Source organism: Cryptomeria japonica, chromosome 3, assembly GCF_030272615.1.
Source record: "Cryptomeria japonica chromosome 3, Sugi_1.0, whole genome shotgun sequence".
NCBI classification, from domain to species: Eukaryota; Viridiplantae; Streptophyta; class Pinopsida; order Cupressales; family Cupressaceae; genus Cryptomeria; species Cryptomeria japonica.
In genome coordinates this window covers 151,141,145-151,167,138 of record NC_081407.1, presented here as the reverse complement: position 1 = coordinate 151,167,138, position 25,994 = coordinate 151,141,145, and the positions used below count along the sequence as shown (strand labels likewise).

The 25,994-nt window shown below is 38.3% G+C and overlaps 1 protein-coding gene across 1 annotated transcript in view; it reads left to right on the top strand.

Moving 5' to 3' along the window:
* LOC131067794 (uncharacterized) overlaps positions 1 to 25,637 on the top strand; it is a 32,460-nt gene extending 6,823 nt beyond the window's left edge. Inside the window, exons 2-3 of the mRNA XM_058002949.1 lie at positions 24,880 to 25,029; positions 25,123 to 25,637. Coding sequence (XP_057858932.1) covers positions 24,880 to 25,029; positions 25,123 to 25,159 — 187 coding nt within the window. The 3' untranslated portion in view covers positions 25,160 to 25,637. The remainder of the gene's footprint in view (positions 1 to 24,879; positions 25,030 to 25,122) is intronic.
* Positions 25,638 to 25,994: the final 357 nt, after the last annotated feature.

Here is a 25,994-nt window from a genome sequence, read left to right as displayed (position 1 = left end):
ATGATTAAATAGATAAGGGATGTGGTAAATCCCCAAGATGCTCAAAGCCATGAGAAAGATATTACCAACAAGGCTTGAGAAAGCCAAGAGAGTTGCAAAAGATTATTGTGAGAGCTTGAGAGTGCTGTAGCAAGTTAGAGATTTCTGTAGCAAGCAAGAGAGCAAGAAAAAGTTGTGAGAGCCAAGAGAATTAGAGAGATTTCCTGAGAGAACCTAGAGAGATTGCTTAAAGTGAAAGAATAGATTTTAAAGAGAGAATAAGAGGGAAGGGAGCCCTTGAGCCGTTTTGGAAGATTCCTGAGCCACTTCCATCAACTTGGGTAGGCAACAAGTGTCAAAACGCTCGAAACTGTCATTTGAACATTAAGATGTCGCGGGGCGCTAGCGCAGTGTGTGGACATCCGCAAGGCGTACAAATTTCTAGACAACTCACTAAAAATGAGCCTACTTAGATGCTAGGAGAATGGACACTAAAGTGGCTACAGAAGTGGAGGTGAAATTGCAAAGGGGTATGCAATTTTCGACTTTACACTTACCAATTGCTCGGGCTATGGGGTTACCCTCATCAAAGAAATATGTTATGAACTGAATAAGCTACAATATTCAAAAGATTTAAATATTTTTTAAAAAACCCTTGGACTTAAAATGTTTAATGTTTCAGTTTGTCAATTTGTATGTTGAAATGTGAATTCTCAATTCGGCTTTAATATTTCATGGTATGGTTATGGTGCATAATGCATCATATGAATGGCTGAAATTTTCGATATTTGTAAATTTCTCCTATTTTTAAATGGTTCTTCCCCCAAAATTGTGTTTTGTGCCTGTGTATAATGCATCATATGAATGACTGAAATTTTCTATATTTGTAAATTTCTCCTATTTTTTTTAATGGTTCTTCCCCCAAAAATTGTGTCCTGTGCCCTGCTGTCATGGAACTTTGTTTCTTCCTTTCCTGCCACCCACCCCCGTCTCGAAGTTTGGTGTAACATAAAGAAAACTTCTGGCTGTGTAACATAAAGAAAACTTCTGGCTGTGTAACATACAAAGCTATTTCACATGTAAGTGAATTTCATAAGTGGCCCATCATTGGCAAGCTTTTTTAATTCAGCCATTTTTCTCTAAAACATAATATAAACAAGGAGAATATGTAAAAATATGACCTTTTTCCCCTCAAGATGATGTATCATACAACTTGCTATATGTCAAAAATTGAATCATATAATTTTTTTTGGGCTGAAAAATAAAATATTAAGTATGGGATACTGGTCACATATGGATCATTAGATCCAAAAATGAAATAACTTAACCATCATCCCATTATCAGCTTGATCCCGAAGACAATGCAGCCATTGACCCTGAATCTGACTGATAGCAGCTTCATTCCTTGTCCTCATCAAATGTTCAATAAGAATATGAGGTAGAAACTTCACATATAAGTCTACCTCGTTGAAGAATCCTCCCTTAAATTGGAACATCTTCGAGTCATTGGATGTATCATCTTACTTTTATGGGGTCCAGTTTTAAATTTTGCATTACCTTCGTGCCAGTAGGGATTGTAGAGTTGAGAACCATCTTGTCCATTCAGGCTCACCAGCAATCTTCTCAGAATTGGAGGCAGAAGAATCTGAAAAACAATCAGGCACTGCCTCAATGCCCCCAGGAAATATTGACTCAGAATTCAACTTGTCAATCTTGGGCTCACAAGCAATCTTTTCAAAATTGGGAGCCATAACAAGAGCCTCATGCAGAATAGGAGAAGCTAGGGGCATTTGGAAGGGGCTCCTTATCTTCCACATCTATTTGTGAATCAACTTTAATTTTCTCCATTTTATGCTGAACAATGAGGTGGTGATGAGATTCAGCTCCCTCTCACCAGGTTGGTTTGTGAGTAACAGTTGAATCCACAAAACCAGATTTAAGCACATCCTTTCTGATGCACTGAGAAGTGGGAGTGCCTATGAGCAAAGCAATATTCACACCAGAGTTTAATTCTTCATAATCTACTGATTATTTTGACCTTCAAACAAATTTCTTTAGGGAGCACTTTTGAAAAGTCCATCTCTACACATGCTATCAGTGTTGTGTGTCACCAATACTGCATCGGCAAAGAAGGCAGCATAAACCAAATAAGAGCAGTGGGGAAAAAGTTACCTCGTGGGTCAAATGAAGGAAACCAAGGTTTGATATACAAAAAAATGTACTTCCATGACAACAGGCCAGACTTTAGAATGAGCTCGTAGTCTTTCACTGAGTCAAAATCCAGGACACAAATCCCTGGGCACAGGGATAAAAAAGGATCTCATCCTCTAAGAAAAGTTTCAAAGAGCTAGTGATCCAAATGAAGATCAGACATATTGGCTATAATTAATGAAAATCACATATATGAGCATTCTGGGTTAGCCACATGCTTAACAATTCCTGTATTCTTTGGTGATCTTGGTATAATATCCCCACCTTGAAATTAAAATAAGATTAAAGCCAAGAAATCTGATACATATAAAGACATAGTTAGTTAATTGCATGTTATAAAAGAGCCAATTCAGGCACAGCAATCTTATATTAGGAAGTTCAAAAACTTATAATTGTATCGATCATTAAGGTAGTGAAACACTGCAATTGCAGTAAATTATGCATACATACATATATCATCAGACCACGCATTCATTGAACTTTATATTTGATTTCTCTTGGAACAATACATTGGGATTTACAACAGATTCAAAGGTTGTATTATTGCCTGGTAAAGCATTTAACATTCATATAAGACCCATTGATTTTATCTTGTCTGAAGTTATTATACATTTCCAATCAAGTCTATAAGAAGCATAAACATAATTGTCTCATTAAACTGTAAAGATAGAGGAAATCGTATAAGGGACATTACAAGTGGTATCAGAGCTGGTAAAACCTACCAGCCTGTGAAAAGTTTATGAGAGAGAGAGAGAGAGAGAGGCAGCCTGCCCAAGTCCTGGAGGGTGAGACAACTTAAAATATTTTGGGTATCCACCAAGGATCGTCATTGAACAACAGCACTAAGAGTCCTGATTCTTTGAGTGGTGGACGAAGAAACATGGGAGATATTGCAGTCTGTATGGATCAATTCATGGCAGAACAACGAACCACTCAAGAACAAATGGCACAATTATTAGACATGTTGACTTAAACCATGATAAATACCAATAACAATCACAACAATAATATCAACCATGGTGGCAATAATGGAGGCAACGATGGACATGAAGACCATTCAATCAACAATAGAACTCCCAATAGACGTATTCTTACAACAAGTTCTAGACTAATGATACCTACCTTTCTGCCTAGAGTGGAGCATCGAGAAGGCAATGAACCCATGATGGTTGATTTACAAGATCGATTTTGACAAGATTGGATAGATGGAGGATTGCAAGCCGATATGTCTCTTAGGGACTACATGGACCTGAGAATGAGACACTTGCCCAACAAAGGAAATAGAGACAATCACTTTGACCTAAGGAGAAAGATTGGTAAGCTTAATTTGCCATACTTTGACAGTTCGGGGAAGACTATGACACGTGCTTGGGTTCAAAAAGTGGACACATACTTCCAACTCAATCCTATGTTGGAGGAGGAAGCAATCAAATACACGACCCTACATCTTGATGGGGTGGCTCATGAATTGTGGCACCATGGCAGGGGCCATGCACAAAACACATCATATGTGGAGTTCACGAAGAAATTAATAGAAAGATTTGACAACAAGGACCCCGAGCTTCGTTTCAAAGAATTAGCACAATTAAAGCAATGGGGAACAATTGATGACTATATCATGGAATTCCAAAAGCTTTTCGTGTTGGTGATTGACATTTTTGAGAGAAGGTTGGTTGTCCTCTTTATGGATGGCTTAATGGACCCTCTAAGAGGTTGGATCAAAACTCTCAACTCTAGTACTCTTCACTAAGCAATTAAGAAAGCAAGAGATGTGGACTCAAGTGCAACAAAATTTTAGCAAAGGTGTCATCAATTCAAGAAGATAAAGCAAAACAACCTTTCCAAAAAGATTGGCCAAAAAGGAACAACATGGATGAAGAAACTAGACAAGAGCTAAGGATGAAGAAACTTTGTTTTACTTGTAAGGAACCTTGGAAACCAGGGCATAGATGCTTAGGGAAAGGAAAGATACATTCTGCTGAAGTGAGGCTCGCTAGTGATGAAGAAGACAAATATGATCAAATTAGTAAACAAGAGGAAACAAAAGAAGAACCCTTAAAGATAAAAGAGCCTCCACCTAAAGAAAAGAATGGTGGTACAATTGCCACTATGACCGGAATTCCTAGATTTAACTCCTTTAAGGTTCGAGGTGTGTTACAGGTATAAATGATAACAGTGCTAATTGATAGCGGAGCTACCCATAACTTTATTAGTTCAGCTTTAGTCGCCACAAAAGGACTTCAAATAGTTGATCATGAAAGGTTTAGTTTGGAGATGGTAGATGGCTCCGAAATGTCTTGTTCAACAAAGGTATCAAATTTGAACATTACAATTGGTGACTATATAGTCAAGGTTGATTTCAATGTTGTGGAGTTGGGTGATACCGATGCTATATTGGGTATCCAATGGATGATGCCCATTGGTAAGTACTCACAAAATTTTCAAACAATGGAATTCAAATTCGGATAGTAGGAAGGTGGTATTTAGGGGACTATCCAATGAAGCTCCTCAAATTGTATTAGCCAGGGGAATGAAAAGCATAGGTGGGCATGAAGATGTTGCTTGGGTCACTCAAAGTCTTCTCCCCTCAAAATCCTTAAGCAACAAGCCTAAGTATTATCATAATGATTTACAATCAATCTTGGCTAAGCATAGTCTAGTGTTTGGGAACATACTGTTACAAGTGTGGTTGTCGTTGCACCAAAAGATTGACTTGTTAATGCCTGATACAACCACTAGACTTATAGAATCCACAGGAGGCGGTTAAGCCATGTCACAAACTCGAGCGCTGCGCTGCACAACACAAGGAGATCAAGGGCACACACCTTGCAACAATCCCCCCCCCCCCAACGCAAGTGAGGGGTTTGAACCTGTGACCAAGCTTTGATACCACTTGTTACAAGTGTGGTTGCCGTTGCACCAAAAGATCGACCTGTTAATGCCCGATACAACCACTAGACTTACAGAATCCACAGGAGGCGGTTAAGCCATGTCACAAACCCGAGCGTTGCGTTGCACAACACAAGGAGACCAAGGGCGCACACCTTGCAACACATACCACCCAGAAGGCCACCATGTAGAGGATATGAAGACACCATCAAATCAAAAGGTGTAAATCCTATCATCACAACACCATACAAACACATCAAGAAGTTTAAGAATGACATTAAGAAATCTATCAAGGAAATACTTGACATAGGACATAGAAGCCCTAGCTCAAGACCATTGGCATCTTCCGTGGTGTTGATAAAGAAAAAGGATGGAACCCTCTGAAGGTGCATCAGCTACCAAGCCTTAAAATGGAAAAGAAACAATCTAAGGTTGCTCATGGGCAAGCAATTTCAATGAGGGAAGACCGTAATATCCCTGTTCAAGTTCTGAAATAAATCAAGCAAAAGAACCTTGTGTGGTCCAGGTGTGGCAGGCCAAGGACTTTTCTGCAAAGTTGCATGGACACGGATATGGATACAAATAGGGATATGGTATTGGATAAGGATACAGCCATTTTTAAGACCCCCAATATGGATATGGCTGGATACATCATTCATAAAAATAAAAAAACACATACACATATTTAAGACAATTTTCTAAGTTATTTGAGGAGATTTTCATTACTTCAAAAGCAATATAGACGCATAATTGCTACATAAATAATGATAAGTTGATTTAACATTTTACAATATGCAAAAATAGTAGAGTTGCAGTGGAAGATAACCCCAAAAATGGGTCACTGAAATAGAAAAACATTTCATTTGTCTTTCTCATTTGGTGTAGGTTTTGTTTATACCAAATTTTTATTAAAAAAATGCATGAATGAAGTTTTCTAAAATTAAATTTAGGAAGATTTACATCAAATTTTTAAAAAATCAAATCACACAGTATCTAGCATGGTTGTAAATCAAGGTTTTTTGGGCACATTTGGGTACAATATTCGATGTGCATCCGGGCTGTATCGGATACGGAAACGGATATGGGGATATGTGTGCCCAGGGAGGAACAAAAGAGTTTCTGGCTACTCTGCTTTTCTGTTTTTAATTAGTGATTGATATAAGGTCGATGTAAATGGAAGGAAGAAATGGATCAGTCCAAGACAAAAATCCCTCCTTATCGCTGTCCATAGTCTTCTTCATAATCGCTGTCAAAGAAGTAGTTTCAGATCAACCCCTGAACAGAAATTGTCTTCTCTCCCATCACTGTCATGAAGGAGAACCATGATCTACATTAGTTAAGTAACTAATGACAAATTAAGTTGCAAGGAAGAGGCACAAATTAGACAATGGTTGCAAAGGTTGTGGCAACTTCTGACAAGGGTGATCACAAGTTCTACCAAAAGCATGGAAGTTTGTTTATAATCTTATTACATAAGTGCAGCACTCAAGGAGCCTCATGAGAACGGAGTAAGAGGGGGTATCTACCCGTCCCATTACAAGGTGTAAGATGCATGAAATAAAGAGCAGACTTAGCAGAGCCGGCATCCAGCTTGCATAATCACAAGGATATAACAGTAAGGGCAATCAGAAATCTGAATTCTGATTCTTATATCAGAAACATAGTTAATCGCATGTTATAAAAGAGCCAATTCAGGCACAGCGATCTTACTGTTTGGAAGTTTAAAAACATATCATTGTATCGATCATTAAGGTAGTGAAACACTGCAATCACAGTAAATTCTGCATACATACATATATCATCAGACCACGTATTCTTTGAACTTGATATTTGATTTCTCTTGGATCAATACGTTGGAATTTACAACAGATTCAAAGGTTATATTATTGCCTAGTAAAGCATCTAACATTCATATAAGACCCATTGATTGAATCTTGTCTGAAGTCATTATACATTTCCAATCAAGTCCAAAGAAGCATAAGTGTAATTGTCTCAATAAACTGTAAAGATAGAGGAAATCTTATTAGGGACTTTACAGACATTACACTCGGGGATGCACATTGAAGACTTGGGGCAGTAGGAGAATCCTTTTTCATTCTTGCTAGGGTCATTCGAGACGCTTCCACCCATTTCTTTATAGACATAGCCTATGGGTGAGTTGATCACTCAAGTCTCCAACCTACTGCCATCGTCTGAGTTAACAAGGGTATCTATGTAGGAGCTGTGGCTTAAAATCCCATCTCCAAATACGGTTAAAATCTTTGGCATAATAGCTTTGTGTCCAGAGGAGGTGCTGTGGACAGGAGAGCCCTTCAACTCCATCCTAGCTGTCACAGGCCTTACATGATATGCAGAATCCAGCATGCTTTTGTCCTTCGAGGAAGATATACAGTCATCGCTGAGATGGAGTCCTTTGAGGAGGTTTGTTTGAAATTATCATCTGACAGCTCTCTACTAGGGCACAACCTTGTAGATTAATAGGAGGCCAAGGGGAAAGAGAACAATGAGCCTTAAAATCTTTAGGGGAGGATCATGCTGTAGGAGTAGCAAAACATGCATATATCACCCATCCCTTTCCATATTTCTCCGTTGAGATCCTAAATAGCTTCATCTGCTTCCTCTGCCCATTTAAATTGCACAAACATATATCCTCTTGGTCATCAAGCGCTCGTCTTTGGGCATATAGATATCAACATTTTGCAGAATCAAGTGCATATAAATCTCATTCTTTTTTTTGTTATGAAAATATGTCTGTAATTACTATCTATTGATTTCCAAGAGAGAAAATTTCCAGCTGCACATGCAGAATAGCTGAGTTTGTTGCACACCACTTGGTATACACTCAAATATATAATATATACCATAAATCTCAAGGGACCATATACAGTTATAATCATTTTCATGTGGAATAGTTTTGGAACTTGTCATAAGTTAGTCACTTGCCTCCTTTTTATTCGAAAAAACTAAACTGCACCAATCTATTTACTCGTCCGTGCTGATTCCTAAGCTAATCTTACTCTAATTCTAGTACCTAGCTCCTATTACTTCCAGTCTAGTGGGCCATGGTCTAATGTTATGGTAGAGTGATTGCCAATTGTGATGACCTGGGATCAAGCCTGTTTTGACATGCTCCCGTTTTTAATACAACCATGATAATGTGAGCCCACTGGGATAATGCTGGATTTAAGTAGCACATGAATTTTTGAGAAAACAAATAGCTTTTGTAGATTGCTTCTAAGTGGATTTGCATTCTAATCTTCATTGGGAATTCTTTGTGTTATTGTTTAATAATTCATCGAATCAAAAATATCCCTTAAAGGCTTTTGGATCTTTTAATATTGCAGAATTAATATATGGCTAGGATTAATAGTATGTCCAACTTAGGGTCAAGAAGAAGAATATGTCTATCCACTTATGACAAGGTCAAAAAATGTGTTGGGTAAATTACTGGTTTGGGTTTCGTGGGTTACCAAATTTTTTCTCCTAGGTTAATAATTATTAATATAATGTTATATTATTTCTATAATGGTCATCTTAGTTGTCATCTTAAGTTCTGTTTAGTGTCTCTGTTTTTAGAGTCTTAGAGTTAAATAGCTTGTCACTATTTTTAGCTTTTGTTTTAGCTTCAGTTAACCAATTGCTTCTTTTTAGAAACATCGTCTTGTAATCTCTATTTAAGGAGCCTTCATCTCCTTTGTTTAATATCAAACATCGATTATTTGAACATGGTATTAGAGTGGGAGCCGGTCTGGGTCCAACTCCCTCACTGGGGGGTTCCAAGATTTTGGGAGGGTTTTTTTCAAGTCTATAATTTGCAATTATTTTTGCGTGAGATAAAATTTCGAGGGTTTCTTCGTTCTTGAAGATCACAATTTTTTTCAGGGTTTTGCAAATTGTGGTTTTTTTTTTTAAAGCTATAATTTGAAGTTTTTTAGGGCTTCATTGCAGATTTGTGGGTGTGTTTTCCTGAGCATCGTGAAGGATTTTTCTGTTAAAAATCGCGACCCTTTATCTGTTAGAGGTTTGTGGGCTTGTTTCAAGCAGCATCGAAGGGTTTGTGAGCCGCGTTTTTATTTGGCACTGTAGAGGGTGAGGATCAATTTTCTTTTGCTGCGACATTTATTTTCTGCATGACTTGCAACTAAGGTTCTGCTGTTCGTGGGTTTGGTCAGCCATTTTCTGAGTATTTCTTCCGCGCGTTGTTTGCACTTGACGGTTTTTTTTGTGGCCATGACTTATGTTACTCCTCTGCATGCCCACGACTGATATTTTTTCCTGGCAGATTTTTGTGTCGTGTTTTTCGTTTTTTCTGCGTCTCTTGCCCACGCCTTTGTTCATTCTGCAAGCCATCATGGGGTTCTCTGTTCGCGATCCCTCAACACATCCCATGTTTGTAGCCTATGTGATGGTTTTTTGTTCACATTTTACCCATGGGTCCTGTTTTTCATCTACAACACCTACGTCTTGGGATGATGTCCACACTTGGTACTATATGTTGATGTTATAGCTGCATTCGGTCTCCTTCTGGGCCGACTTGGAGAGATCGAATGAGTATGTAGCCTAATCAGCTTTACTCATTTATATAGCTGACTTTATATAGTTGGCATTTTGTTAAGTGGCCGACTTTATGAGAGTCCGCCACCTTGATGTAAAGCCGCCTTGCTTCAAAAGAGGCCGACCCTTGGTGAAAGGGTGTCGATCTTTGAATATAAATAAGGATCAATCCTCTTCCCTTAAGTATCGAAGAACATAAAAGCACAGATTGTATAATATGAAGAGCAGTTTGCATACCAAGACAAGTAGGTCGATACATAGGCAGAGTGCTCGGGGGAGATGATAGCAGTATATTGTCTATGGTTGGGAAGGCAACAGATCTGAGTCATTGCTTGTGGTTAAACGAGCACACCCGTTAACATGGTGGGACGAAACCCCTCTGGACTACGCATTGAAGAAGTCTCTTAGGAAGGCTGAAGTAGACCACGCCATTCAAATGCCGACCTTCAACATAAAGGAGTTCAAACCAGTTCTCGGAACCATAGTGGTTGGCTGCGAGCCCCGTAGACAGAAATCCATTATAGAGTACCAAGGCTGCAGTATCATGGTCTCCTTTAAGCCGCACGACTTCCAGAGGGTATTTGGAATTCTAGACAGAGGAGAGTCCGCGGCGAAACCAACCATCAAAATGAAAAAAGAGAGGAAAGATTTTTTGTTGAGGTTGGTTTGTTAGAGCGATTTGATTCCTGCCAAATGGAAGAGCTTGTGGGCAAGCAGCAACAACAAAGGGCTAAAACGCTCCTTCATTGCCAATGGTGGCTGGCGGTGTCTGATGGACCTGGTGAAGAGTAGGCTGACAGGGGCAAGTAGGGCTTCGGATATTGCTATTTGAATGATAAGCCTTATGAATGGACACAACTGCTCTTGGATAGAATCAATGACTTTCTTTCCTTGGAACATAAAACATTCTACACATGCCACCACACCATCTACCTGTTCCTGAAAGCTATCCGTATGCAGGTACCCTCGGAGAAGTGGGGGAAATTCTAGCTGCGGGGAAGAGTAGAGCCAAATAAATCGGCCATGTACTTGGATCAACTGGGACACCCTCAGCGGTGACATCATCCAGCCGACCAGGAAGAAGAGGAAGCAAGATGTAGAGGAGGAAAGTTCGGACGAGGATACAAAAGTGGAAGAGGAAGAGACTGAAGATTTGGAGAGCCGAAGTGGTGAGGAAGGGTTCTGGATGGCACCGTACAGTGTGGATTCAAATGAAATTGAAGAAGTGGAAGGGGTGGAAGTGCAGCCAAAAGAAGGAGAAGAGGTAGAGCGGCCCACGATGGAAGGAGTACAGGTGTAGGAAAAAACTATAGCGTGGGTAAAGTTTGCATCCTTGAAGTTACCCCCTTCGGCTCACCCGGTACCCTTGCAGGCATCGATAGTGGCCACGCTGTTGGGAAAAGCCACCCCAGTCGGTGTGTTATTTCAGAGAGCTCTCGAAGGATCCCCATGGGCACAAGTCCGAGTGTCCTTGCCCCAGGCTGTGCTGGCCATCGAAGGGGTAGTACAACCTAGGGACAAAGCCGCATAGACACCTACAACAGGGGCAACACAGTCAGCTGAGGGGGCCGTACGCACACCTCCAGCAACAATAAGAGTGACTGCGGAGGGGGATGTACGCACAACGGGTGTGACCGAAGGTGTTCGTCGTACGGATGACATAGCCGTATGGATGGCAACACCTTTGAGAGATGTATCGATGGCAGTACCCTCGGGTGGAGATGTCTGGGTGACTGTGGCCGAAGGAGTAGTGTGGAGTGTAGACGGAATGGTGCATAAAGATGAAGGGCCAATACAAGATGAATTGGCTGTACTAGATGCTCTCATGGTAGAGGAGATAGATCAAGAGCAAGATGTGGATACATCCCTAGGTAGTTGGTTGGGGAAGTTTGCCCTTGCACCCGATGCACCACCTCCCCCTTCACCACACACAATGGCAGTTGGCCAGGATCAGATTCAGGATGAAGGGATCGAAGATGTAGTGTAGACCGTGAGGAAGGGGGAGAGCGAACAAGAGAATACGCATAGTGTCATCAATTTGGAGGATGAGAGCTTCCAATTTGGGAGCAACATGATGATAGACATGGAGTCGCCACTAGGGAAGGATTCATCCAGGGGTCTTCGCATTTCATAGCCAGATTCACAGGACCTAGTGGGATCCATTGGGTGGTTCATGGCAGAGTTGCAGGGCTTTATAGAGGTAGCACAAGGCATCGCCGACCTAGCCTTAGGGGTAGATGCAGGAGCACTACCAGAAGCGGAGAAGCTTCTGGCATTTATGACCTCCAGATGTCAGGAGGAGTTCACACAGCAGTTCGTTCAACATGGCTGGCTAGCAATCGAGACTCCTTATATGGTGGCAACCTGGTGGGGCGCACACATCATGCATGACCAGGGGGCACTTGGCCCCAAAACTAGTCTCGGTTGCTACCCCCTGGCCATGCATGATGTGTGCGCCCCGCCAGGTTGCCACCATCTAAGGAGTCTCGGTCGCTGGCTAGCCATGTTGAATGAACTGCTTTGTGAACTCCTCCTGACATCTAGAGGTTATAAATGCCAGAAGCTTCTCCGCTTCTGGTAGTGCTCCTGCATCTACTCGTAAGGCCAGGTCGGCAATGTCGAATGGATCCCACTGGGTCCTGTGAATCTAGCTGTGAAATGCGAAGACCCCTGGATGAATCCTTCCTTGGTGGCAACTTCGTTTCCATCATCCTGTTGCTCCCAGATTGGAAGTTCTCATCCTCCAAATTGATGACACTATGTGTATTCTCTTGTTCGCTCTCCCCTTCTTGAGGGTTTGCCCTACGTCTTTGATCCCTTCATCCTGAATCTGATCCTGGCCAATTGCCATTGTGTGTGAAGGGGGAGGTGGTGCGTGGGGTGCAAGGGCAAACTTCCCCAACCAACTGTCTAGGGATGTATGCACGTCTTGTTCTTGATCTATCTCCTCTACCACGAGAGCATCCAGTTCATCTTGTATTGGCCCTTCATTTGTATGCACCTTTTCGTCTACACTCCGTACTCTACTCCTTTGGCCACAGTCACCCGTACATCTCCGCCTGAGGGTACTGCCATCGGTACATCTCTTGAAGGTGTTGCCATCCGTACGGTGAACACATTTGGTACGACCCCCTTTGCTGACTGTGCCGCCCCTGTTGTAGGTGTCTGTGCGGCTTTGTCCCTGGGTTGTACTACCCCTTCGATGGCCAGTGCAACCTGGGGCAAGGACACTCGGACTTTTGCCCGTGGGGATCCTTAGGGAACTCTCTGAAATAACACATCGACTGGGGTGGCTTCTCCCAGCGGTGTGGCCATTGTCAATGCTTGTGAGAGTACCAGGTGAGCCAAAGGGGGTAACTTCGGGGCTGCAAACTTTACCTACGCTATAGTTTTTTCTTGCGCTCGTACTCCTTCCACCGTGGGCCACTCTACCTCTTCTCCTTCTGGCTGCACTTCCACCCCTTCCACTTCTTCAACTTCCTTCGAATCCACACTGTGCGATGCCATCCGGAACCCTTTCTCACCACTTCGGCTCTCCAAATTTTCAGTCTCTTCCTCTTCCACTTCTGTATCCTCGTCCGAGCTTTCCTCCTCCTCTACGTCTTGCTTCCTCTTCTTCTTAGATGGCGTCACCGCTGAGGGTGTCCCAGTGGATCCAGTAGTACATGGCCGATTTATTTGGCTCTACTCTTCCCCGTGGCTGGAATTTCTCCCACTTCTCCGAGGGTACTTGTGTACGGACAACTTCTAGAAACAGGTAGATGGCGTGGTGGCACATGTAGAATGTTTTATGTTCCAGGGAAAGAAAGTCATTGATTCTATCCGAGAGAAGTTGCGACCAATTATACACCCTACCCAAGCTGAGTCCATTCATAAGGCTTATCATCCAAATAGCAATATGCGAAGCCCTACTCACCCTTGTCAACGTGCTCTTCACCAGGTCCTTCAGACATCGCTAGTCACCATTAGCAATGAAGGAGCGTTTTAGCCCTCTGCTGTTGCTGCTTGCCCACAAGCTCTTCCATTCTGCAGGAGTCAAATCGCTACGACTCAACAAAAATCTTTCCCCTCTTTCATCATTTTGGTGGTTGGTTTCGATGCGGACTCTCCTATGTCTGGAATTCCAAATACCCTTTGGAAGTCGTGTGGCTTGAAGGAGACCGTGATAGTGCAGCCCTGGTACTCTATAATGGATTTCTGTTTGCGGGGCTCATAGCCAACCACTATGGTTCGAAGAACCAGTTCGAACTCCTTTATGTTGAAGGTCGACATTTGAATGGCGTGGTCTACTTCGGGCTTCCTGAGAGACTTCTTCAGTGCGTAGTCCGAAGGGGTTTCGTCCCACCAGCTGCAGGATTTGTGGAAGGCCACTATCAGTGTTGGCTTTACGCCTAGGATTGTGTCGTTGAAGCCGATTGTTGTTTTTTGGGAGCTTTATGGAAAATATGTACTTCTTTAGTATTTATAATTTTTTTCTCCAAAAACATTATTGGATGGGCTTTCTAATTTTTGTCCATAAAAAAATTAGTGTCGGTTTTTCTAATTTTTCTCAATAAAAATAGTGGGGTTTATAATTTTCCCCTTAAAAAAATTATTTTGGGTTTTTTTTTTTAAAATTCCTAAAAAATTATTTCGAGGTTGATCGATTTTTCCCCTCAAAAATCATGTTTTCTTTTTGTGATTTTTTCCTCAAAAATCGTGTCTGGGTTTATAATTTGGAAAAAATTATTGGAGGGTTTTTCCATTTTGTCCTAAAAAATCATGGGTTTTCTTTTGGAGGGTTTTCTAAATTTTTTTCCTAAAAAAATTATGATGGGTGTAACTGTTTTAGGGATTTAACCATTTTTTCCACAAAAACAATAGTTTGTAACTTCAGTTTTAAGGGTTTGACGATTTTTTCCACAAAAATCGTGGTATCTTGCAGTTTGTTTTGGATTTGTTGGAGTGAATAGTGCTCAGTGCTCATCTGCAAAAGTTTTTACGGTTTTTGACAAAATCATGTGTGTTGCTCTTTGGAGGGTTTTGCCAATTTTTCCCCAAAATCATGGGTTCAGGTTTTTTTTGGTTTAGTAATCCATGACCTGATTTGTCGTGACTTGTGAGTTTTTTATATTGCTGTGCTAAGTTGACTTGGACTCTCAAGTTGAGCCAAGAGCAAGACAGACAGAGTACTAAGTGAGTTTTTGTTGGGACTTGGCTGAATTTTCTACTACTCTCGAGTTTTCACAAACTTCCTTGACGCTAGACTAAAACAAAACCCATGCAATTTTCAACATTTCAATTCATTTTTTGACATTTTTAGTCTTATTTTGTTCAATAGAGGTGTCTTTACTATCCCTATGACAAAAACACATTGAGAGAAGGGATTGGCTAGAGATTTTAAGGCGCCTTCAAAGATTCAAACTAGCATGTACTTATATATTTATTTATTTTTTATTTGGAAATTAGAAAAGTAAAAAACCTAGGAGAAATGTTGTCCATTTTCTTTTCCCCACATCATTTTTTATTGTTTTTGCTTTCTACTATTTTTTAATAAATGCTTATCACTTTGACATATGATTTTTTTCAAAACCCGCTATTATTTTTTCTACATTAAAATCAGCAATGTCAAGTTCAAAAAAAAATTGTTGTAAGAAAGACCTTACTTGGAAGTATGGGACGCTAGGTGTTGTTAAGGGCCAAGTCTGTTGTGTTAAATGTCAGCCTCTTATGATAGGAGGAATTAATGGATTAAATACCACCTTGCTTAAATACCTAGACATGATGTAAAGGCATTCTATAATGTGTTTGAAGAGATTGGGAGAAATAGATGCTCTAATTGCTAGTTATGAAATGAAAAATTAGAGGACAAATGAAACAATTGCAGCATTGCCGAATGTTGATCTTGATTTATTTACAGATTTCTTTTGTTGCCTCAAACATTTGTCATTTGCTTTCCTCTATTAGTGAGACCTCTTGAGGGGTAGTTCTAGCCGTCCATCTTTATTGACATTGAAATTCTTTAATCCACCCCATGCAATGTTCTAGGGGCACAACCTTCTCTTGAAGGTATTGCTTGGAATAAGGACAAACACCATGAGGTTAGGATGGCAATGACAAACTTGTGGTTCTACAATATTTTACCCTTCAATTTGGTGAACAATCCATATTCGGAAGGTTGATGAATGCATTAATAGTTACTGATGGGGGTTTAAGATCAATAACTAGGGATTTGAGTGGGCCATTGCTAGAAGTTGTAAATAAATATACAAATTGTGGTTGATGATCAAAAGAAAGTATGGTAGAGAAAGGGCTGCAACATCTTATCAGGTGGATGGATGGATGGGTGTAAAAAGACTCTCCATAACTTTTTAATGGCTTCTAATGTCACATTGGTGTTCTTGAAGTCAATAGATGCCTCACACAAAGTCAGAATGGTGAGACTTTGTGCTATCTATTGGATGGGGTGGTCCAGGAGGTTGGGGTTGAGAATGTTCTGTAAATTTATATAAACAATGCAGCGGCATATGTATCGGTGAAGAGACTTATTATGGAGTGGCATCCTACTATTTCTTGGACAACTCATGCTGCTCATTTTTTGGATATGATGCTAGAGGACATTGGGAAGATTGGATGGATCAAAAGTGTGATTGAAGATTCTAAACAAGTTACCAAATTTATCTACAACCATACTTGAGTCCTTTCTTTGATGACAAAGCACATGAATGGCAAGGAGCTTGTGCGATTGAGAGTGACATGATTTGTTTGCCACTTCCTTACTTTGCAAGCCATTGTTGCCACAATTCCTTCCCTAAAGCAAATGTTTGTGTTCAATGCCTTGCATGGAGTCTTCCCATTCCAAAATAAACCAAAAGGGAGAAGAGAAGGTTGCAAGAATAGTTTTGATGATTTAAAAAGTGCGAAGTTAATCAGGGTAAGTAACAAATACAACATAAACATTATACAAAATTGAAATTATCTGTTTGTTATTTTTTTTTGGGTTAATTTTGTAGTAATTTCAAATTCGTTTTCATTTTTTAGGTGATAGAACCTTTGGTAAAGGTTCTTCATTTAGTGGATGTGGATGACATGTTGATAGGTTATCTCTATGAGGAGGCCAAAGAGGCCCATTTTGCATTACTATGGTGGAAACAAAAATAAAAAGTGAAACAATGTGACACATCATTGACAAACCAGCTCCACCACCCGATACATGCTTTGGCCTATTACTTGAACCCAAAGTTCCACTTCTCTGATACATTTATGCCAATGAGGTTGTCATGGCAAGTGTTGTCTCGTGCATTGATAAGATGGTGCAAGAAAATGAGACGAGAGACAAAGTTCTTGATGAATTGGAGGTCTACAAGGGTGTGGAGAGGTTCTTTTATTCAGCTCAAACAATTAAAAGGAGGGAAAACCAACAGCTAGTTAAAAAGGAAATCTTTAATTTTTAGCTTAATACTAGAATTAAAAACTAGATGCTTGAAAGTTTGAGCAAGCTCTATTTTTCTTAATTGATTCTTATTTTTTAATGTTTTTTTTTGTAGATTTATGGTGAGAGAATTACAGTTCTAATACATCAAATCTTTAGAGCCTAGTTATTCATGTTTTGTCCCAGCTTTTTAGTGTTTTTGGGTGTGAATGCAGTTGGAGCCTATTTGAGAGCATTCACTAAAAGAAGAGAAACAAGTTGACTTGGGAGTGCCTTAATGACCTTGTCTTCATTTGGTACAACCTTCACTTTATAATAAATAATGGGGAGGGTCCTTCTCATAATGCGGCTGGTGTGGATGACATCAATCCTTTCAATAAATGGACTATCAAAGAACATAGTGATGTCTTACTTATTGATGAAGATCTTGTTGAATTGGAGAAAGGAGCAGAAAAAGCAACAGAGTTGGCTGCAATGGAGGAAAATGAAGACACTTTGAGGAAACAATTAGTCATCATTTTGAGATCGACTTACCTTTGAGTTCGAGGCTTGAAAAATTTACACTAGGAGGGGGAAGATGATGATGTAGATTTGATTTGGCTGTTTTCTGACATATCATATGCAAACAATTATAATGCTGTTATACATTTATTATTTATAATTTTGTTGTATTGCTCTGTATTGTTTAACTTTGAAACTTAAAAACTAAAAATTTGAGAGTTTGAGGGTCATATGATATGTAATTTTTGAATTATTACAAGTTGATAATCCAATTACATTATTGTGTTCTCTAAATGCATTTTTTTTGGCGTAATTGAGGATTTTTTTTTTGCCACATTTTGTCATGTCTAAGTCAACTTTTTGGGCTGCTAACTTTGCATTTTCAAACTATGGTCCACACAAAGAAGCAAAAAACCAAACATGAGTTTGAAAACATCACATGGCCAAGCAACAAACGAATCCAAAAACTATTGCCACCCTTAGGAAAGATGAGAAACATCACAACCAAATATATTGTTTGTAGAACCAAAATCCATCTATTCACTCTTCATCTTAGCACACCAGCCATCACTTACTACCACTACTTGCTTCAACATTGCTTGCCCACCATTGCTTGAGGAGCACAATGCTTCAAACTTGACACCATGTATAATCTCAAACCTCTTGTTTGCTCATATTAGTTTACCACCTACCAAGATGGTATAGCATATGGGCTTGTAATTTCTATAGAGTGCCTTGATGATGAAAGACAAAAAATAATTCAGCACAAGAGGAAGGTCTTGGTAGAAAGAAGTGAGTTCTTAAATATCCCTTGCAATGTCCCAAATTGAGTTCTTTTTGAATATTGCAATTTCACAATGATCAGGCATGCAACCTTAACACCTTTTGATCAAGAAATGGTCTACATTAACATTAAAGATGTAATTTTTTAAAACTCAATAAATAATATTAGAAATATTTTCAAAAATATCAAGAAATTTCACTCTCATGTTGTAAATTACACCAAACTGAAATCTATAGTAAAATATTTCACAACCAAATGATTGGAACTGGAAAACTTCTTGCAACTGTTCAGCTCAACGGTAATCTCTGAATGGAACTACTCAAATGAATAGGAGGGTTTTTGTCCTTGAGCAGAAAAAATGAACAGTGTTCAACCTCAAGAGATAAAGTTGAAAATATGAAATTGGTAAATCCTCTCCATTCTTCAACTCCTCCATATATAGGCTTTTTGAGATAAAAAATTATTTTATATTTTCCTTCAAGCTTTTATTTTTGAATTTGGACCCCATTTTTAGGGTCACTTATGGCCCCTCTTTTAAAACAACTTTAATTTAATAATAAAATTGAAGATGCCTTTTCGGAAAATAATTTGAAGTTATTTTTCCCTTTTTTTTGCATCACCCCATTTTGCTATGGGAAAGGGAGCATAGTAAGGAAGCGCCTACATGAACCTCATTAGCATTGAGGTCCTCATCTTCCAGCTTTGTATTCTTTAGAAGGAGCAAAAGGAGCTCAACCCATTTTTGAACTTCTTTAGATGGGATCATCATTTCCAACTGAGTGCAAAAATCCTCTGAAATTGATGCCCATGACCTCACATTCTTGTCATCTTTGATTCCATCCTCTTTAAATACTTATGGGAAAATTTAGGAGAACACAATCTTGGCACTTAAAGATCTTGCGAAGTTGGTGGTTAGAAACCTTACAATGATGCAGAGTATTTCTACTACCACTCAATGACTGTTTACAGGCCATAGTCCAAAAGAACACACTAAAGCTAGCCAAAGAAAACAACCATGAGCACCACCAAGCACCCCACCAGATTGCCACTGCAAAAACCACCACATGCCAGCTTGCTGAGAAACGTAAAATGATCTAATGAAACCATGCTCCATCACCCTATGAGAATGATTCTGACAGATGACCTTTTTTTATTTTCTTTAGTTATACTGTCTTATTCTTGTTTTTCTTTTTTGCTAGAATACCTTGATGTTTACAGGCTTGAGTTCTGTTCTATAGTTTTAGCACACCTGCTCTGATAGGGGTTTTGGCCTAGCAAGTTTGGAGCCATGGACCTATACTAAGTGTTCCACTTTACATCTTGATTAGGTCCATTAGATTATTATATCTTAGTTTACTGTTCTTTGGTTGATTTTGTAAATTTTCCATATTGGGTAACCCTCAGTTTGAACCAGCAATCAAAAGCTGTCTTCAGTCAAAGTCACCTAAGTTATTTTACCTAGAGTCTCACCAGCTTATAATCAAAATCTTACATTCTGGTAATCAGAAAATTTTGAAGCCAGGTTTAAGGAGACATTGAAGGATCAAAATCTAGTCTAAGTGACAAGTGCTTGTGATGTGATAATTAGGTAAAATACTGATTAGAATGATACACCTTTTGAATAGATATACTGCCTCACTGAAATTACTTTTTAGTAAAAATGTTTTCACTGACCATGTTTAATATGCTACCTTGTTTTATAAAATCTTCTACAATCTTTCTTGAAAGGAGATATGTTCTACTACATTCCCAAATTGCAATCAATAGCTCTTATTCACCACTAACCTTTGAATTAGAGTGCAAGAATTTGGGGAGAATAGAACTTTTCTTCTGATATCATTTATTCCTCATTGTGTGCATTGCGTGGCACATTTTTTGCAGTTCGATGTGGTTAGTGTAGTTGAACAACTTGACAAATACATGGTTAATTTTAAGATGATTACTATCGCTAAGCTTGAGTCTGCTCAGTCCAACACAATCATGACACTCCAATAATCAGTTCAATTGGAAATGTCCATCAACTATAGGCTAGGAAAAATATGTCCGAACCGGTAGAGAAAAGTCACTGACCAGAATGTGCTATTAAAAATATCAGCAACGGTGGTAGCAAGAGCATGCACTCCATGCTTGAGGAACTCAGATTTTAGCCCTTATCATCAGGAACATTATTGGCAATAAGATTTCTGATTATCTTTTGGTTAATGCTAACTAATTGTCTTTTAGATAATTGTAAGGACGCATGTTCCTCTGTAGTCTTATTTCTTTTGGGTAGACCGAATTGATTTTTACTGAATCTAGGGAAATTTCAATTAAATGAAAGCTGAAAATGGCAATTTTTAACCTTCAATTAAACGATTCTTGACATTAAAGAAATGGTAACATCTAACATGGAGCTTCTAGTGTCACAACTTAACTCCATTAATTAGGTAGAAAATATAATTGAATGTTCCTTACAAAATGTATAGAAAAATGAATTTGAAACGTAAAGAACAGTAAATAAAACCAATCTCTCTATTTACCATCTGTATGTTCTAAATATTATTGGAGCTGATTAACTTTGGAAGGATAGAAAGTAATAGCTAAAAATAGAGTTGTATGATCATCACATAAAAAATCCAGTGTTATACACATCCCAAAGTTTCTCTCTATTTCCCTTAATGAAGGTTACAAAATATGAAAACTCAGTTTTAATATTTATGTTCCATAATTTTATTTTTAATGATTATTCTATAGGTATATACATAATTTTATTTAATCCACAGCCTCAAACTTTTAATGAACCTGTTTAAATTTGTTCAAAATGTCAAAACTTGTTGAACCTCTCCAAAAATTGAAGCTATTGAATTTTCCAAACATGATAACTGTCTGGGGATATGTGTAATTTTGTTTATTCCACAATTTCAAACATTTTATGAACCTGTTTGAACTTGTTCAAAATCTCATTCCATATAGTTACGTGGGGAAGGAATTAAAATTCAAGAAGTTGATATAAATAATTTTCTTGAGCATTGGTGTAGAGTGGAAGATCTTAATGGAGATGTGAATAGAAATAGGATGCTGAAAAGAGGAAGAAGGAATCCAACAAATACCCTCTAAAGTTAATAAGAGCATGTCAGAAAGGTGAATATTTTTCAATGAGAAATAATTTATCATCCTGCCTCCACACTTGTGGGAAAACATGTGTATGGGAACAGGAAAGCTATTCCCATTTAAAATAAAAAACCAATATGGTCACCCATTAGATTCTATCCATATGCAGTGAATGGGACCAATTCTGCTGCAACATCTTTTGAAGATAGAGCATGAAAACAAAGATCGCTTGCAATAATGAGCAACACTTTGAGAGGAATACTGTGATAAGTTTAGTTAACATTCAAGAAATGGATCCAAATATTTTGAAGAGGCATGAGGTAAGCAGAAAGTACACAGATCTCTAAGTGGGTTTTGGATCCAAAACCAAAGATATCTAGAATTTTCATTGGATGCAAACATAGTTATCATGTGTAAAGACTTTCTGATTAGACAAGGTACTTTTGAGGATTATGACCACCCCTTGATCTCCAAGTACATTTGAAGATGAAGCCCAATAATATAAAACATACTTGGAAAACTGTTAGAAATTAGGATCTTAGGATACTAATCATTATAAAGAAGATATAAAGTAAATGCATTTAAAGTCCCATAAAGCATCATTTTATTAAAACACTTACAAATGTTGTCTATCATAAAATAGATTAGAACCCGGGGACGCTCCTCCAATACTTCCACATGGTCAATGATACTGCTTGTGCATAGTGATACAACTCACCATAAAGCTCCAAATACACACACCTCTCAAATGAGAGAGAACCTCCTTAAATATAGGAGGAAGGGTGGCTTCACTAGTCACACCTTTTTCAATAACTTCCATTCACAAATAATTAATAATCTAATAGCTATTAGATTATAATTATTTCAAATGGGATATTCTTATAAAGCACATAATATATAAGGTTTTATAACCTTATATTAGAACATTATATATAAATGTGACAAGGGTATGGCCCCTAATAACATTATGTTCTAACAAAAACTTCGACTCGGCAAAAACTCAGCAGACCCAAAATTTGCAACTCGGCAAAGACTTAGAGAAAACTCGGCAACTCAAGAAATTGTTTAAATTTCTCCTGAAGTACATTTTTTTTGCAGAATTCAATGACAAAATGTATCCATTGAGTCCATGAATGAGTACAAAAGTGTTTTCTGTTAAATTTGATTCATTTGAATACAATTTTGCATCACCATGAAGAATCCTGATACAGTATTTAGTTAGCAACTATTTTGAATTTATGATGATTAACTTTGAAAATCATCATCATAATTTATTTGTTCTGGTGAAAATTTGTTGAGAGGTTCTAATCCTTGCACTCCATTGCAATACCTCGTTTGGCGTTGAAGGCTGTTTTTGTGGCTTCAACTCAACCTCCTTCCTACTGTTAGATGGTGTGAACTCCTCTGCCTTATAAATGTCATCCAATGACAATCTAGTAGCCACTTTTGCTACAGCCACATCTTTCATTGCCTGCCTCTTAAAATCAAGAGTCTCGTTTGCAATAAACAATGGGATCTCCTCGTCTTGCCTTGTGCAATCATTTTGAGGATCAGTGTCATTCAAATCAATGAGCTCCTTTGATTTGCCCTCTACATTTCTTGTGTGAAGCTGAAGATTGTATTGTATTTTATAATAATAATGGCATTTGAATCTTGGATTTTGATATTATGATACAAACTTTACTTATTTAAAATTGAACAAATACAATAATAGCAAACACATGAGATCCACACAATTAAGAACACAAGATTAATGTGGAAACCCTTTTTGGGAAAAACCATGGACAAGGACTGCTTGGATCTACTATCCAAATCCAGCCACAACAAAAATAAAATCATCCTACAATATTTGCAGGTACCAACCCACCGGAGATGCCAATTCTCACTTACAAAATTTGTAGGCTCCAACCTATTGGAGACACCAATCCCCACAACTAAGCACCAACTCAGCAACAGACGCCAATCTCTTCTTTTAGGAGGCACTATCTTCTCCAAATTTCACCTTCTAGATGTAGCTTCTTCAATGGATGATGAACATATTTTTCTACTCTCACACTTAACAAAATCTGCTCTGCTTTGTATGCGAATGAAAACATATTTTCTCACACAATACTTACAAACATTGTTCATCTTTTTATATTCCTTCGTGCGCCAAAATTAATTACATAAGAACATAGGTCGGCCCTATAAAATTAAATCATAATAATAAAATTCCATGAGTTGGCTTCAATTACACCTCTTTCAAAGTAATAAAATTCCATGAGTTGGCCTCCAATTACACCTCTTTCAAAATAAATTCCATGAGTCGGCATCCGATTAAAGCCAACATAGCAATCTCCCAAGCTTTGACATTAACAACCTTTGTCATCAATGAAATATTTCGAACAATCTCACTATGACATGAATGACCATATTTCCAACAATCTCCCTTCTTGAACAAAACACACTTGGACATCAATGCCAACAAAGTCTGTGTTGACGATATAAAGTTTTAACTTTAAACCATGTAGATTTTCAACTTAATGGTTACAGCAACCCATTAACTGTTGGATCTGGGTATGATGTCTTAGGAGAAATGACCTTATGATATAAATATTTCCAGTTGAAGTTCCTTGAAGTATTTAGAAATCTAAGATTTAAAAAAGCTAGTGTAAAATGTCCTAAACAACATTAACGACTGATGGTTATTTTGTAAAATGTCCTAAACAAGCTTTTTTAGATGGACATAATTTTTGATATAATACTTTTCAATTCATGAGAAGAAATAAATCATAGATCATCATTTCTAGATTGTATGTGGAGCACCATAATACTGATAAAAAATAGTATAGGGAGTGGGTGTTATTGATTCAGAAGAATGTCTGGGACTGGCCTACAAGTTTCTTAATTTCTGATCTGCATAAAGGAAGCTGATTTTCAGGAGCATCTGCATAGTTTCTTTAATAGTTCACCCTAGATTAGGTCTTATCTCCAAACATTCAATATTCTCAGAATTTTTTAGGGTTGCAGATATTTGTACCTAACCTCTCATACATATTTTTGAAATGTTCACCAATGTTTCTGTCATTACAGCTATTTAAGTAGAAATGCCATCGAGCAGGTTTGTGTTTAACCTTTTCCAGGCATGTTTTCATTATACTCTGATTATAGCCTACATGTGTTTTTTTTACCACAGACTACAATACAACATGGTGGCTGTTTAGCTCATTTGTCATGTCATTGCACAGCTCAGATTTGTTGAATTGGCAAATGACATTGTCTATTCTTTTGGATGGTTAAAGGAAGAATGCCATGAGAAAAAGATTCCCAACAACTCCATGTGCACTTGCACCTTTTCATAATAGAGGAGCAGATTATTTATGGTTGGAAACTTGGAAACAATAGAGTTAGAGGTTTTCTGAGTTTTGTTCTGTGGCCTTTCTAACATCAGCTTGCACATCAATTTTTTTTACCATTGCAGATCAAGAACCTGGCTATTCTTGGCATACGTTATATCCTTTGTCTCTTTAGCAGGATCAGTTGGCTTGTTGGTTCAGGATTCTCTCAGTAAATCTGACTCAACGTGGACTGGTGTTGCGGGTGTTCTACAGTGTTTTTTTGTCCTCACAAGGTATATTAAAAAGGCATCTTATTTATAATCTTGAGGAGGATGTTTTGAATCTTAATTTTGCCTCTTTAATATTTTTTTGGTGTAAAAATGCAGTGGGCTGATCTATTGGACTTCTCGCACTGAGTCTTGAATAAATTCCCGTGTAAAACTATGAATCTTGCAAATGGAGGATGGAATAGAATATGTTTTTTCTTGCCAAAGACCTGTATTGACTTTGGACATTTGCCATTTGGCACATGGCAAATGCTCTTGGTTATTGTGAAGGATTAGGCACAGATTACAATTTGTATGTAGTGTACTGCAAAATTGAAGTGCATGTGATTTGTAAATGAACACAAACTTTTGGTTCTAAAAAGAACGAGGTATACCAGCATGTCTGATGTCATATTGATTAGGATGTTGTGAAATCCTCAGCAAGTGATCTGCTTTTCCGTAGAATTTTATTTTTTTGGGAGCACTAACCATTTGATCTTGCCCGATACCTCCTGTAAGCAGATTGAAATCCCCTTGCTTGCTATTTGATTCTATTTTTTTTATGAAAGATTGAACAGTGTATATGCCAGAAATATGTTTCTATTGATGAATATAAGCTGTATTAAATTGGTTAATCATGTATGCCCAGAGTGTATCCTTATTGAAATGATAATATGGAACTGCTCGATCATTGCCATAGAGTAATTCATAATGAAATGAGTGAATTAGTAATTTTTTAGATTTACAACAAGAGACTCGTAAGTTGGTCATAGATTCAGATATTAATAGGCACATGCCAAGGCAGTTAATCATGTAAGCATTTTATTTGTTAGTTTTTCATATTTACAATTAGCAAGGCATTGTGGATTATCATTTATTGGACTGTAGTTGAGATTGATGCACATGTAGACTGATAGAATTATATTCACTTCTTGCACATTTGTCATATGGGCAGGAGAGTTAATTAAATCTTTCTGATTTACAGTGTTGAA